This window comes from Podarcis erhardii (genome assembly GCF_964252035.2).
Source record: "Podarcis erhardii genome assembly, chromosome: 1".
Lineage (NCBI taxonomy): Eukaryota > Metazoa > Chordata > Lepidosauria > Squamata > Lacertidae > Podarcis > Podarcis erhardii.
In genome coordinates, this window is record NC_138497.1 from 36,262,373 (window position 1) to 36,278,279 (window position 15,907).

General features: G+C 42.7%; 1 protein-coding gene across 5 annotated transcripts in view; it reads right to left on the minus strand.

The window, feature by feature from the left end:
• The window catches only part of NUBPL (NUBP iron-sulfur cluster assembly factor, mitochondrial), a 60,261-nt gene that overhangs the window by 5,460 nt on the left and 38,894 nt on the right, over positions 1-15,907 (minus strand). For 4 of the 5 annotated variants that reach the window (XM_081865313.1, XM_081865311.1, XM_081865312.1 and 1 more), the window contains 3 exons: positions 13,121-13,214; positions 11,118-11,203; positions 2,639-2,759 (listed from right to left, as the gene is read on the minus strand). In XM_081865313.1, coding sequence (XP_081721439.1) covers positions 2,639-2,759; positions 11,118-11,203; positions 13,121-13,214 — 301 coding nt within the window. Of the gene's footprint in view, positions 1-2,638; positions 2,760-11,117; positions 11,204-13,120; positions 13,215-15,472; positions 15,623-15,907 lie in introns of those variants that run through there. The other variant, XM_081865314.1, reaches the window with a different exon arrangement.

Genomic DNA, 15,907 nt, shown 5'->3' on the forward strand with positions numbered 1-15,907 from the left:
GCAGAAGCTGGATAAAATATTCTTGATGTTGAAAGTTCATTCCTACATATCTATAAATTGTTGTCTGTTGTTTTACACTTTTCCAGGGGTTACTAACCATTATTTGGCCAAAGGACCGCATTCATCCTTGGCTACGCCACTGAGGTGGGGGGCTTATCAGTCATCTCACATGCCCACTTGCACAGTCCTCTCCTCAACTTATATGTGTATATCGACTGAGGAGAAGGGGTTATTATCCTTTGATTGCTTGTAAAAGGATCTAACTGATGACAGAGAAGATGCAATTTAGATCCTTATCAAGGTGCTGGGCTGGTGGAGAAATTTAAACCTCTCTGTCCCAATGCCGTTCTTGCTTTATTTCTTTTTACCTTTTGCTACTGATGTCAAAATCAGTGGTCTTGGGGAGCCAGAAGCATTAGATTGGGGACCCCCCGTACACAAATCTCCTCTAGGGGATTGGGGGAACCCCAGAAGGTATTTACAGAGGGGGATCCTGTTGTGCAAGCAGAAACCAAGCCTTATGTGGAATGGTTGAGGGAGCTGGGTATATTTAGCCTGGAAAAGAGGAGACTGAGAGGAGATATGATAGCCACCTTCAAATATCTGAAGGGCTGTCACATGGAAGATGGAGCAAGCTTCTCTTCTCCTGCTCTAGAGGGTTTGACTTGAACCAATGGATTCAAGTTACAAGAAAGGAGATTCTGACTAAACATCAGGAAGAACTTTCTGACAGTAAGAGCTGTTTGATGGTGGAAGGGACTCCCTCTAAAGGTGGTGGACTCTCCTTCCTTGGAGGTTTTTAAGCAGAGGTTGGCTGGCCATCTGTCATGGATGCTTTAGTTGTGATTCCTGCATTGCAGGGGGTTGGACTAGATGACTCTTGAGGTCCATTCCAACTCTATAATTCAGTGATTCAAAACCCTCGCACTGATGGAACATGCTGATCAGTGTTACTTTGGATGCAATCGTGTTTCATGACTCTCTGGCGTATCCGATGCAGATAACTGTACACTAATTATGTGCTCCAATATATAGGTGCACGTCAGAAGGACCATGAATCAACTCTAATTGCAGGAAGCTTTGCCATGGGAGGCTTTTTACCAGTGGTCAGTACCAGTGACAGCTGAAACAAGATCCCAGACTCCAATCCTCATTACGCTTCCAGCAGACAGCCAAGCTAACCCAACTGTGTACTTTTAATTATGGATTTCCTTGCTCTGCTAGGTCTCTGTCAGCCCCTAATGCTTCTATGACAATTTTTTTTTTATGAAGTTCACTTCCTGGTTCTAAATGGATAATCTGTATGAACTGATATAATTACAGCACGGTGCGAAAATATAAATCATTAGCAGGCACAATTATCTCATTTACCAGCTTAATTGAGGTATGCCACATTTTACATTTCATTACCAGCTTATACCTGAAACATTGCAGGCTTCAACACAGAAGAATTATTTTCATTGGGGACTGTTAATTATTTTCAGCATGGAGGGCCAGATTCTCCTGGTCAAATTGCCCTCGTGGCTGCTCTGCTCAGCCATAACTGCGTTGCTATCCTATGAGCTGAGAGAGCTACAGTCTGAAGGGGCTCCAGAGCAGAGCAAGTTGTTGAAAGAAAGCAGTAGGTTGGGGAAAAGGGGCCATGGCAGGCAGAGCTATAGACCAGGGTTAAAGGCAGAGAGGGAGCTGTGAGGTGAGAGGAGTCAGTGGAGAGAGGATATATGGGTAAAGGGGTGGTGGTAGTTTTTGAGAAAGAAGCCAAGCTGTGGGAAGAAAAATGTGTAGCTCCTCTTGCTAATGACACACCTGAGGTTGAAATATGAAGGCTGCAGCCAGAGGTTAAGACAACAGAAGCTGTTGCATTTGCATCCTGACCAGGTAAGCCATCAGAAACCACAAGATGGGCAGCAACAGGTAACGGCCTCAAATGGCAAAGTTCATCTAGGGAAGGTGCAACTTAGAGCCTTGATCACAGTATGGTAGAATAAGGGCAGGTGGGGTTAAACCAACCCACTCTTACCTAAAGTTTGCCTGTAAATCTCTTGGTCTGACTAAATCTCTTTGTTGTGGACCCCCGCCCCTCAGTCCTATCTTCCTGCATCTATCACTCATCCTCAACTAGGGTGAGGGATATGGAGCCCTATGAACTGTTCCCTACAAATCCAACCATGGGGAGCCACCCTCGCAAGAAACCTGGCTGGGGAAGGTCTGTTCCACCCCAGCTGAAGAACTTGGGAGACCTGCTTCTTCTCCAGCTGATATGCCATCTTCTTTCAGGAAACAGAAGATCACTACAGCAACCTTCTTTCTCTCCCTTGCTCCCTCTTTTAAAGAGTCAGATGCTTTCTGAACACAATTTCATCAGAAAAAAGGTTCCTATGATGTGGTACATGCAAGTCCAACCATATTAACACTGTTCTTGGAAACATATATGATGTGAATCAGTGGATGTGGAGGATGAAGGCCAAATAATTAATATTCTGCATTTCCTTCTATATAACACAGTAGTCCTGAACACACTGCCAGAAGTTGAGTGCCTGAAGTCCATTTATTTCAAAAGGATTAAACAGCAATCAAATAATTCTGGATTTAATTCTACTTCTTTCTTATTTAATACTTTCAATCACCACATTCTTACCTAAAACATCCAGACCAAGATCACAGGCTAGATTCCTCACACCATCAGTTCCAAAAATGTGGGTTTCGTGTTTGCATTTTGGGCACCGGAAAAGGCTCATGTTTTGAACAAGCCCCAGGACCTTCCAAATAGAAAAACTCAGAAAGGTTAGAAAGAGGCTAAATAAAAAATAGAAAAGGTTAGTTTCTTCCAACTAGCCAACCTTACAGAAATAAATCCAGACACTTACCAATTACTCATAAAAGAAAAGCTGTGCCCCCACTCTAGATAGCAGGGAAATTATTCTCATGTCTACATTTCACAATTTTGACACCATGAATAGGATAATGAAGCATGCTATAAAATATGTTGTGCAGGATTACTCTAACGAACCCTGTCAGCAGAAGCCCTATGCAATGACTTCCACTTGTGCAATAGAGGGATTTCCTCCCCCTCCTCTCTCCCCAAACTCCCCATTCCACCCCCACTGGCTCAGGGGGGCGAGGGGACTGGGGAAACACCCAGGGGTAGCACTGGTGCCATCTCTGGGGGACCTGGGTGCCTGGGCACCACCCACAAAATTTACACTGGGGGTGCCCCACTGTCACGTCGCACACATGCGGGCTGCTTGGCTGCCACTGCCCAGTGCCTTGCCTCTGCTGGCTCTCTGGCGCCACTGCAATGGCAGTGGTGGCAGAGCAATGCGCACACCGCTGGGCACCCACAATCTGGTGCCCAAATCAGCGCTTCTGGACGGCTGTGTGCAGGGGGAGAAGAGATGGGATTGTTCCATTTGGCAGGCTGTTTATGTAGACAGAAGAACTGTCATAGCGCAACACGAAATTCCATCCATTATAATTATGTTTTTTGTACAAACCATTCTCTGAGCAATAAGAAGATCCCAGGCAGGATCAGTTACTTTGGGAAGATTATAGTTCTGATGAGTAGCTCTTTATTAACAATTCACAGGTTGAGCAAGCAGAAAGAAAATCGGTAAGCAGCGTCCATTTCAAATCACTGCCCACTCAAAAGGAGTAACTGCCATGGACCTTCTGGCGTTTCCCTCCCTGAAAGCCAAGTTACAGGGAACCAGGCAGAGGGCCTTCTCGGTAGTGGTGCCCGCCTTGCGGAATGCCCTCCCATCAGATGTCAAAGAGATAAACAACTACCTAACGTTCAGAAGACATCTGAAGGCAGCCCTGTTTAGGGAAGTTTTTAATGACTGATGTTTTAATGTATTTTAATCTTTGTTGGAAGCCACCCAGAGTGGCTGGGGAAACCCAGCCAGATGGGCGGGGTACAAATAAATTATTATTATTATTATTATTATTATTATTATTATTATTATTATTACTGCTTCAAGCTCTGACGAGTCAGAATTACTCTTTCTCAAATTCAAAACTGTGAACTTTCTAAGTGTCTCAGCTCCAACTCACACCAAGCAAATGAGCTTAAAACCTCTGCAAAAAATGATGTGAGCTGAAGAAACAGTGCAATTCTTAGCATGTACACTCAGAAGTACATCCAACTTTGTGCAATGAGGCTTACTCTCAAGTAGGTATGTTGAGAGCAACAGGCTAAATAAATAAGGCTATCTGCTGCCTTGACTGACGATTGAATGTGAACTCATTGTTAGTAGCCAAATTATTCCAAAGCTAAAGGAAAACTGAACATTCTCTGTAATATTATCTATGCCCTTAAAGCATCAGTTTCATTGGACTACTTACAAGGGGGGGGGGGGAGAAGGGAGGAAAGAACTATGATTTTCTATTCACTCTAAAGAAGAGAAACATATTTAAAAATCAAACAACAGAAATAATGACATCTGGCATGATGTGACAAATCACTGAAGGAAAACCTAATGCACTTATATTAGATGTCGCTTTAAAAGCTAAATGAACTGAGTTAACTTAGAAAACCTGTCAGGAAAGTTAGCAAGGCTGTATGTAACATCAATTCTTTCTTTCTTAATGAGGACAGTGGGGGGGAGACTAATTATATTTTATTCATCACTCAAACCACATTCTGCACACTAGAGTTTCTCTCCCCTTTGCCCAAGCCTAGAAAAACATTAGAACCGCCTCTCTTACTTGCGGTATTAAGCCTGTTTATTATCAACAGATTTGAACTCAGTGTTTCAAATTATATTTCTGAGGCTAACTTAAGAGTTTGGGGTAATATAAACCTAGCACATGTGTGCTATGCTTGCTAAATTCGAATACAGCCGTGCCTCGGAAGTTGAACAGAAGCCGTTCCGGAAGTCCGTTCAACTTCCAAAACATTTGGAAACCAAAGAATGGCTTTTGATTTGAAGCCGTGGAAACCCCGTCAGATGTTTGGCTTCCAAAAGAACATTCAAAAACCGGAACACTCACTTCCGGTATTTGATTGTTCGGGACTGCCAAGATCATTCAACTCCCAAGGCGTTCAGGAGCCGAGATACGACTGTATGAGGAATCCCCAAAAGTACATATGGCAATGAACCCCCTCCCAAAAGAAAACTCACCAAGCCCAATTATGGATACTTATTAAACTGGGTTGATTTTTGCATAAAGGACATTTGGATGTGCATACTATTCAGGGGGTGCGCAGACGTAACACTGGAAGTTCACTAGGACAGAAGCCAGAATTCAAAAGAACTTACTGAAAGGCAATCTAGGGGTGCACATATGTATCTCTCATCTTCTGGAATGTTGCCTTTTGCAAACACTCATAAACCACAGGGTGGTGTCTAAGATCAAAAGTTGGGAATTCCCAGAGTGCTAATGGCTGGAGAAGCAATACTGTCACTCAGTGGGTTCACGGAAGAATAAAATTCTGGGTAACACCAACAGAGCATCAAAGCCTGGAAGTAGCAGCCATTTTGTAGTGTTAAGTAAAAGCATAAGAGTTGAGGTGAAACTAACAATGGATTGGAAACAACACAGCAATTTCATCTCTACAGCGAAGGGGCTTCTGGGCCTGGCTATAAGATGAGAGGAGGAAGCTGACCTTTTTCACCACTGTTTTCCATAGCTTCTGCCTCTCCCTTTACCAATTCAGTGTGTCTTAGCGCATAACATTTGAGGCAAAAGTACAACAAATATTATGTCTCTTCTCCTCTCATATCTAATAGTAATACTTGGAGGCATAGTATAAATATTTAAAACACATATAGCCAAACTGTAAAACAAATGCAGACAAAATAACTAACTTTGGTATGCAGCACAAGATTAGGGCTGCAATTCTATGCGGCAGTATGCATGAGCTGGGAAGAAGTGTGTGCATATCCAGAGGTGTTTTTGACAGTTTATGTTGCACTGGGCTGAATGAGCAAGCCACTTTTCCATTGAAACCTAGCGTTCACATTCAAGGCAATTGGCTGCCATAAAAACTGTCAAACACACTTCTGTCCATACAGACACTCACCTCCCCTGCCAGCATATAGGTTGACTACGGCTGCAGTCTGCGGTTGCAGTTATGAGCATGGTTTGGCTCTTGTAATACAGCTATGAACCAGGCTCATTTGATCTTAATTTCTATGGTCTGGCCAACATCCATTTTTAAAGAGGCCCTAATTAGAAGTCAACACAGCAGTCTGTTCTTTTGTATAGTCTGTGTCTGTCACATATACAGCAGAACATCCCTCCTCCCTACTTCCATCTGGCACTCAGTCAGCCCTAACCATCCCGTAAATGCTCTAGATCGTGGTTTGCCAACCTTTGTGGGCCCCATGGGCACATTTGAAAACCATATGGGCACAACATGCCTGCCACAAAGCTCCCCTCCCCAGCTGTAAACCCATCCACCCTGAAATCACCCCTGCACCATGATTATGGTGAAAGAAGTATTCTGTTGACAATAGAAGGTTTACTTCAAATATAATTTCACCAGGAAGATGGGACCCAAGGGCATCAGGACCTGCGTTCATGGAAGACAATCTTACTTGGCCATGAGTGATCACCAAGAGAGAGAGAGGTACACTTCAGATATCCTGTCTGAATATCATAATTGCAGGAAATCAGCTCAGCCGCACTAAGAAGCTGAGTAGTTGTGGAACAATCTTCTTGCATTTAGGAGCAGCTATGAAACCCATCTGTTTAGGAAGTCTTTTGTGAGCTGAAGGTGTCTTGATGACTGCTGCTGTATTCCCCCCCCCCCAATGTTTACTTTTTATCTCTGAAATATTGTGTGAGTTGCCTTGAGCACAGGAGAGGTGGAAAAGAACTGTTTCAAATAACCCAGCCCTGAAAAATTATCTGTAAGTTTTGCCCAGCTACTTGTTTAGGCAGGCTTTTCAGTTATTAGGCAATTTGATGAGCTTTGAGCATGCAGCATGTTCCAAGCAATGCCAGGGGCAGTCCGGAGAAACATGCTAGCTCTGCCCACCTCCAATTGTCGTTCCTGTCACCCTCAATTCATGGAGGGTGACTGTGCAAAGCAGGGAGCTGCCTGTATCTGTGAAGGCACCCCAAACGCGACAGAATCTTAGAAAATCAGGGTTCCAAAATGTGCAGAGCGCCTCCACAGATATAGAAGGCTCACTGCTTCACGCAGACACCTTCCTTGCACAAGTTGAGGGCAATGGGGGGGGGGAGAAATGGGGGGGAAAGCAAACTAGCATGCTCATCCCCACTGCCCACCTCATGCATTGGAGAATTGAAGCTGAAGGGAGCTTATTTGACCAAATTTTCACCTGTGGTATTAAAGTGCGGTGTTTTGGTTTTGCCATCATATGAGGTTCAGGCAGAGCATACAGTGTCATACCAAACACAGATAGGAAGTGCAGTTGCAACGTATCATATACACAAGGGTTTGTTCCACGGGTTGCACGTATAACCAAAATTACTTTTTCCTTGGTTAGCAGGTGGGAGCTTGCCTTGTGTCTCCACTGCCTTCCCTCTCCCCAACCAGCAGAAGGGAGGAGGAGGAGGCGGCAGGCAGGCAGGCAGAGGATGACAAAAGCAGAAGGGAGGAACAGAGGGAGACAGAGGCAGAAGAAAAGGGATCTGAAATGGAGCTGGTTATGTATATATGCTGCTGAAGCAAGCATAAGATGCAACTCAACTGCATCAAAGATAGTATTATACTGATACTAAATATCAAATGCCCAATGAGATATTTCAGCTCTGATTCCATATCAGATACTTAGTACATTCTCAGTATAAGCTACTCCAGTTTCAAAAGAAGTCAAGTGAACTCCTTGGGCATAGCTCTAATTGAACCAGCACCACAGTTGCCAGAGTTTAATTTTTTTTTAAAAGGAAACTATTTACAGAGATGATTGATACTATTTTTAATTAAGCTTAAGGGTACATCACGTGAAGAATAGTTCTTAAAGGTGTGGGTTATCTATATTTTGTCATTAGGGATGTGCCAAATGTTCACATAGGTAAAAATGTTCTTTTCAAGACCACCCCAATTCCCACCCACCCCAAATTCCTTGTTATGATCTGCTCAATCTGCTGCTACTTCCAACTCCTCCTTCTTCCTGGAAGGCCAGTGGTAGGAGCTGCCAAAGTGAGCACTGCCGACCCAAACTCACTGCCACTTACACCCAGACATGTACTCTTGCCACACAAAGGTCACCTCCCCGTTGTCCCTTTCCCGCTGGAGAGCTCTAATGGTGCGGGAATGGTGGGTTTAAAGAAAGCCCTTTGAAGTTCCCCCTGCGCTCTCTGATAGGTTTAGGAAGAAAAAAACCAACTCCATGCCCAGCACTCCCAGAGCGGGGGGGGGGGGGCCTAAAAAGTGTTCCTTCTTGCCTAGTGCTACTCAACCCATGCCTCCGTCCTCCTCGGTTGTGGCAAATTGGAGCAGAACAAGGTACCTTGGTTCCTTTTTGCATTGCCACCATAACAACATTGAGCATTCCAGAAGCAGGTAGGAGCACTCCAATCTGCTCTGATGTTCCCTGGGGTGGCAATTGTTCTGTGCAGGTTTTGCCACTGCCAGTACACTGGATCTGGTGGGAAAGATCTGGCTCAGGGCTACAGGTCTGCCACTCCTATGGAATATGGCGCCATGGCACTATACAGCTATATTTGGCTTTTTGATGCTATCATAGAAGGCAAACATTGTAAGAATGAGGGCAATACTTCCTGTGCCGGCAAACACGTTTGAACCCTTTCATATAAAATTCTGGAGGTCAACAGGGGTGTGGATAAAGTTTTTTGACACTGCTAAACATATTCACGGAAAAGCAGTGCACTTCAGCTCTGTCCTATTTATAATTTGTTTATCTGTCTTGAAACGCTTTCATCTTTAAATGAAACAGTTCTACAAAACAAAAAAACAAAAAAACCCCAGCAGTGTGGAAATGGCTGAAACTGACTTGTTATATAGTATGTATACCAGCGATGTCCCGATAACTTTCAGCCTGTGCTATTTTATAATGAGACTTTTGTTCTGTTCTCAGGAACATCCTGCCCCAGATACCAAATTCTATGAGTAATTCTGTAAGGAACTGCAGAAGATAAACAGCCTTTTTATGGGTTTTTGTCTAAGCTGCGTCTTGATTAAGTACTAGCTGTACAAGTATAACACACTGTGAAATAACACATACCTCCTTTGATTTATTATTTACTTCTCCATATTTCATTGTGCTTTAAAGTGTTACCATGTTTAACCATTAGCTTCATACTTAACCATCAGTGGTTCTTCCAATGAATATTACTGTCTCTCAGATTTTGTATGTTTCAAATCAAAAGATGGGTTTGGTGGCAGTGAGAGGAGAAACATGTGGTAGAAACCCTCACCAACTCTGAAGACCAGATTAAAATATCTGAGCAAGCTTCAGAATGGTGTCTCTCAAAAAAAAAAAAATTTCCTCTACCCATCTTTGCTGTCTTCCCCCATTGTCTGGGGTGGGGGGAAGCTTTCGATTTGTTTGCTTATGAAGCACTGTAAAGTAACAATGTCGCTCTCAAGATCTGCATCAACTGGCACCCTTTACAGTCAACCCTTTACATGTTCAACTCCCATTATTTTTTGCACAATGGCTTATGGCAGGTCTTGGAAGTGGCAGACCTAGGAGGTCCATGAGTTTGTATTCATCCTTGTTAGCCATGCAGCTAAAAGTTTAAATTCTCTGTATGGAAAACCCATTCGTTCAAACTTCTCAAATATACCTAAATAAGGGAAAACTGCACGTGTGTTATGTAGGAGTATAGCTGGCAACTTTCAGGGTAATTTGTACTGTAGTATATTTAGGATTACAAAAGCTGTGTTTTAGTATAGCAAAGCAGTACACCCACAATTCACTTCTGAAATAATTTTGCTATCACCCTCAGAGCTCATCTGTTATTTATAGCATACAGGCAAGTTTCTTCCCCCCAAAAAGTATCAACAACTAGAGCATATGAAAAACATAAATTTCTTAGAGAACAGGTACTATCACCTTCTGTACTATTAAGATACTATTATCTAAATGGCCACTACAGTGGTACCTCGGGTTAAGAACTTAATTCGTTCTGGAGGTCCGTTCTTAACCTGAAACTGTTCTTAAGCTGAGGTACCACTTTAGCTATAATGGGGCGTCCCGCTGCTGCCACACGATTTCTGTTCTCATCCTGAAGTAAAGTTCTTAACCCGAGGTGCTGTTTCTGAGTTAGCGGAGTCTATAACCCAAAGCGCCTGTAACCTAAAGTGTCTGTAACCCAAGGTACCATTGTATTGTTCAAATGGCTTTCTGGGGGCGAGTCAAAAACCTGCTCTACAGATTAATCACAAATGGTCAGACACCATGCATCTAGTACCAATTACTTTACAAAGGCAGAACAATTAGCCTTGTGGGTTTCCTTCAACTTTGAAGAAAATTGATTTTACTTACAGTGGTGCCCCGCAAGACGAACGCCTCGCAAGACGGAAAACCCGCTAGACGAAAGGGTTTTCCGTTCTGGAGGCGCTTCGCAAAACGAATTTCCCTATGGGCTTGCTTCGCAAGATGAAAATGTCTTGCGAGTTCCTGCGGGTTTTTCCCCCCTTTCCCCCCCCCCTTTTCTAAGCAGCTAAGCCGCTTATCAGCTGATCCGCTAAGCTGATAAGCCGCTAAAAGCCGCTAAACCGCTAATAGCACTAATCCACTAAGCTGTCAATGGGCTTGCTTCGCAAGACGAAAAAACCGCTATACGAAGAGACTCACGGAATAGATTAATTTCGTCTTGGGAGGCACCACTGTATAAGCAAAATTATAACTTTCTTCGGTATATTTATACTGAAATCAGACCACCCACCCACTGCAGCTGGCAGTTTTTCCCAGACCCAAGAGGGATCAAACTGGATACCTTTGGCTTGCAAACCATGCACTCTACCCACTAAGCGCCAGGTCTTCCCTTAAGACTGAATTGCAGGCAAAAAATAATAATCACCATCCCTTGGTTACAAGTTGACAGGGCCTCCAGGGAACAGATGGGAAGAAAATGTGTTGGTAACCAGTCTGGCCCCCTGGACCACATATGCCCCTCTTAAAACATGCCCATTATTTAGAGGGATCAAACAACTTGCATTTGTAAAGGCTCACCGGCACATTCACTTTTTTGAACATCTCCGTTCCTTTGCGTGCATCCAGTAAAGCAATATCCTGAGGAGTGGACACCATCACAGCCCCTAGGGAAAGGAAACGTATGCCATTGTTACAGCCAATATTGTCAAGAATGCTAGTATTGAGCTTAATTAGGCTGTTTCATTCCACAGAACACTGCCATGCGCAAACACATATTGAACTCTATTAAAGATTAATGGTGGCTTTGCTTGAGCAGAAAGTTCATGCAAATTGGGGAACCAGATATTCTGCAGCTCTCTATGTCATTTCCCCTCCTGATCAAAGGCGTCTCCCAACCCTTTGGAAAAGTTTTCATGGGTGGGAGGGAATCAGTGAAAATACGGTGCCTCAACTTACGGAAGTGAAAGCCCTTTCTACTATGGCAAAGCAGCCACTGAAAACAATGCCTTGAAATTACAACTTTGCCTCCATTAACTCAATTGCTTTCTTTTCACATGGTTAATACTGTAGTTAAAGTCCACAAGTTACTACAGGCATTTCAGGCAACTTCCAATTCTGGAACCTGCCTATACCTAACCAAACATATAAAAACCCACCATTATAGTTGAGATAAACATGATTTCCTACTTAGCAATTACTCCTTCCCTCCCACTCCCTAACAGTTCCCAACACATTTATTCATTCATTCATAGTAAAATATTCATAAATCAAATATGTGACAATCTCATTGAGGAACAGGATTGAAATTCTTCCCCCTTAAGCAGTATTGCCTCTGCAGGATTAATAGGACTGATAAGTATGAAATTATTTTGATCATTAAAATCAGCAATTGCAACTGAAATTCACTTGAGAAACAGCTCTGCTTAAGCAGAATGTATAATTTTTACCTAATCACTTTTCAGAGATGAACTACTTTAAGGATGATTGAATGAACAAGACGTTGCCTGGATTATGCTTCTTTTGACATGTACTGACGCTGGCTCACATTTTCTCAACAATCTTGTATGTAGAAATTCGTTGCTCTGCCTTCAACATTATTCAATAAAAACCAACTTATTGCTAGTGCTATTTATACAGCCAGTTTACTGAAAACAGTTCGATTCTTATAAGGCAAACAAAAAGAGACATCTAAGCCTACTTTAAAAGCTCTGCAATGCAGGATTCCTTCTGGCTATATCTAAATTGCCTTTTTGCAAACCAAGCCAGGCAGCTTCTGGTGTGAAGTGGTCTCTCCACAATAGTCTAGAGTATAATCAGTAATTTATCTTAATTCTTCTTCTTTTATAGAGTATACATTTTTTCAACAAATATATAGGGAGTTGGGGGCCTTGGCAAGCTGAACACGCTAGGTTGTGCATGGCTGCTACTTGGGGACCACATATATATCTCATACTGAACACCTAGCTGCTACCCAGTGTTTGTATATGAATTGGAAGCATTTACTGTTGTTTGCCAATTCACTTCAAAGCATTGTTTCCAACTCCACTTCACCAGGTGATTGCAAAACATGGTTCTTCACTTCAGACATCATTATTTGCAAAACTTTTATCACCCCCTTCATCACTGAGCAAATCTCAGACCAGGTCACAACAATAAAATGCAACCTGTATGTTCAATATTTGCTACTCAAGATCCCTTTCCCCATCACTCCTCCCACCCTCAAATCAAACTGCTCTTTAAATTCCAGAGCCAAAATAATTTAAGAGTTAAAGGGAAAATCGGAGACATTTAATTTTTCAACTCATGGGAGTTAAGACCTTTTCTGATGGAGGGAGGAGGGCAGGCATTCTGAAAGGACAACACAGAGGGAAGAGACAAACTGTGAAATGGTTCCACCACTCTGGATCCCTTTAGATGACACCTAAAGTTAAGAAATTGTTACTGCCATTCAAAAAGCCTCTTGGCGCTTTTCATCCTTAATCACAACTAAGGCTGCAAGGAATATACCCCACTGAATTCTACAGCACTTACTTCTGAGTAGGCACAGCTAGGCTTGCACTGAAAGTCCATAAAAAAGATACCTGCAATTGGGATATTCTGTGAGATTGACAGTTGTACATCTCCTGTCCCAGGTGGCATGTCAATTACTAGATAATCCAGCTGGTGCCAGTCAACCTAGAAAAGGCCACGGATGAAGCAGGAAAGAATGAATTTTAAATGTATGGGTCAAACATACTATAGTCTAGCAGATCTCTTAGCACCAGCACCACAGACCAAGGATCACCTGCTTATATTACATATACTGTATATATAAATATATATAAATATAAAGCCCTGTGCAGGTCACAGGGCAAGGGTTCAGAATCACTGGTCTGGGGGTGGAGTGTGGGGGTGAGGTGGGGAGATCCTGTTGGCTCCAAAGCTCCATCACATGCTACCATTGACATAAAAGCCTAACAGGTTAATACAGGGGCATTCTAGCACTCCTGTTTCAAGCCAGTTGCCCCCTGTGCCAGTAAAAACCTTCCTCAGTAGTCGTGATGTGGCTGCCCAACCACTAAGGTCAGATTAGCACAGAGACCCTAGCAACTGAATATTTATTAATTTAAAATGCATATCAGAGAAATGAGTCAGGGGCACAAAGTAACCAACATGGTTTAATCTAGATTAATTGCTTGTGAAAGAACATTATGCCCATTTTATTAGCTTCCTGGAGTTCAAAGTGATAGGGGACTGTCCTTAAAAAGCGTGACCTTCAAAAGTTGACTGCCTGTTCCATAAAACCTACAATTCGTTGTTCATTTATTTCAGACCAGTCCATGCTTAATTACAAAGCGACATACATCATTTTATTTGTATGCCGCCTTTCCATCGTTCAAGGCAGCTCACAACGTGGAAAAAAATTACGTGATTGCAAACATAACAAAAGTAGCAATAGGTAATAAATAAAACAAAATAACAACAAAACTGAACAATTTTCATATAAATCTTAAGATCTAAAAAAAATGCAAAAATTAATATCAATAATAGCAACAACACCCCCCACCCCAGACAACAAAAACCCCTAAACAATACCCCAGCCCAAGAGTCCATTCAGCAGCCTCAGCTTTTGTAGCTAGAGTCAATCCGGGTCCCGCCCTCTCGGTCAGGTGGGAAAAGGCCTGCAAGGCAAGGAGCAGGTCTTCCAGTACTCAAGAGCCAAAGCACAATAGTAAACTCTAAGCATCATTCTGTGTTTGGGTGAAATGAGTAATGAATTAGCTAAAAACAGAAGCGTACACCAGAAGGGGCACAGGTAATGCAAAGCTGTGGCTGCAAGAGTAGACTCAAGAGTGTGTTCCCGATGGTTCCTTTGTTGAAGTGGCCTGAATTTAGTGCTTTACTCTGTTCCACTGCTTTCAGCAGGGAGTAAACACACGCAGGAGCTCAATTGCTTGAGTGTATCCCATCCCTTCCGAAAGCAGCATAACAAGATACACACAGGTCCCACTTACTGAGCACAATGTATTCCCTGGAAATGGTTCATTAGGTGAGTGTTCGCGTAACTAATCCACAATTTCCACTGATTCCTATGGGAACATTTCTAATACAGTCATACCTTGGAAGTCGAACGGAATCAATTCCGGAAGTCCATTCAACTTCCAAAATGTTTGGAAACCAAAGTGTGGCTTCTGATTGGTTGCAGGAAGCTCCTGCAGCCAATCAGAAGCTGCAGAAGCCCTATCTGGCGTTCAGCTTCCAAAAATAGTTCGCAAACCGGAACACTCACTTCCGGGGTTGTGGCGTTCAGGAGCAAAAACGTTCGACTTGCAAGGTGTTCAGGATCCAAGGTACAACTGTACATCATTTCTCCTATCTCTCCCCTCCCCCTTCCATGGTTTCTTCCTGAAATGGCTGCAGCCAACCAGCATAGCACAAACAAGTAAGGAAGTAAGGATGTGGACAAACTCTGGGTGTGGTGTGTATAGCGAGGTTTGGGCATAATTAGTTATTATTATTATTAATAATAATAATAATATTTTTAAAAAAATTTATACCCTGCCCTTCCCGGTTCAGAAAACCGGGCTCAGGGTGGCTAACAACAAATTTAAAACACTTAATTGATGCAACAAAAAACAGCATAAAATACATTATAAAACGTGAATAACAATAAATTCAGAATTCAAAAATCAATTTAAAGGGGAAATCCATCCAATAAACATTAGATGATCACCAAGGCTAGCTGGTTAAGTTAGTCCTATTTGGGCCAGCGAGGAGATCCGGGGAGAATTAGCTGTGGGATCCCAGAGCGGGTAATCCTCATAAAAAGGAGAGGGGGAGGGTATGTTTGGATAACTGATTCTTTCACGTAAGGAGAAAGAGGGTAGTAGGACCTGCGTGTTATACACCATATTCAAATAGCACCAAACTCTCAAAGCTTAGTGTGCACTCACAATTATTCCTCTGCAACCCAATATGTGTTTTTCCTGCTTTGGGTGATGGAGAAGTGAGTGTGGCTTCCCTGAAATGGCCTTATGGGCCAAATGGAGAAGCCTTTCAGGCCTCATTAGGCCCACAGGCCAGAAGTGGCTAAAAAAAGTGTTGTCAAAAAGGGTAATGACGTCAGACATATAGAACGGATTGTACAAGAGTGGAGTCAATGAAATGAGCAACACCACTCCAGGTAAAATGTCTTTTTCAGTGAATATGAACAGAATGAGGAATTATGGAGAAAGAGTATTAAGAGGGTTACAGTGTACATTTCATAATCCAGCATTATTCAGTGCTTTGTATGGTTTTCAAAAGTGACTGACTCACATTTATAGAATTTTTTGAGGCTATATGAATTGACCTTACTTATATAATCTATCGCTGAGTGATATTGCAAA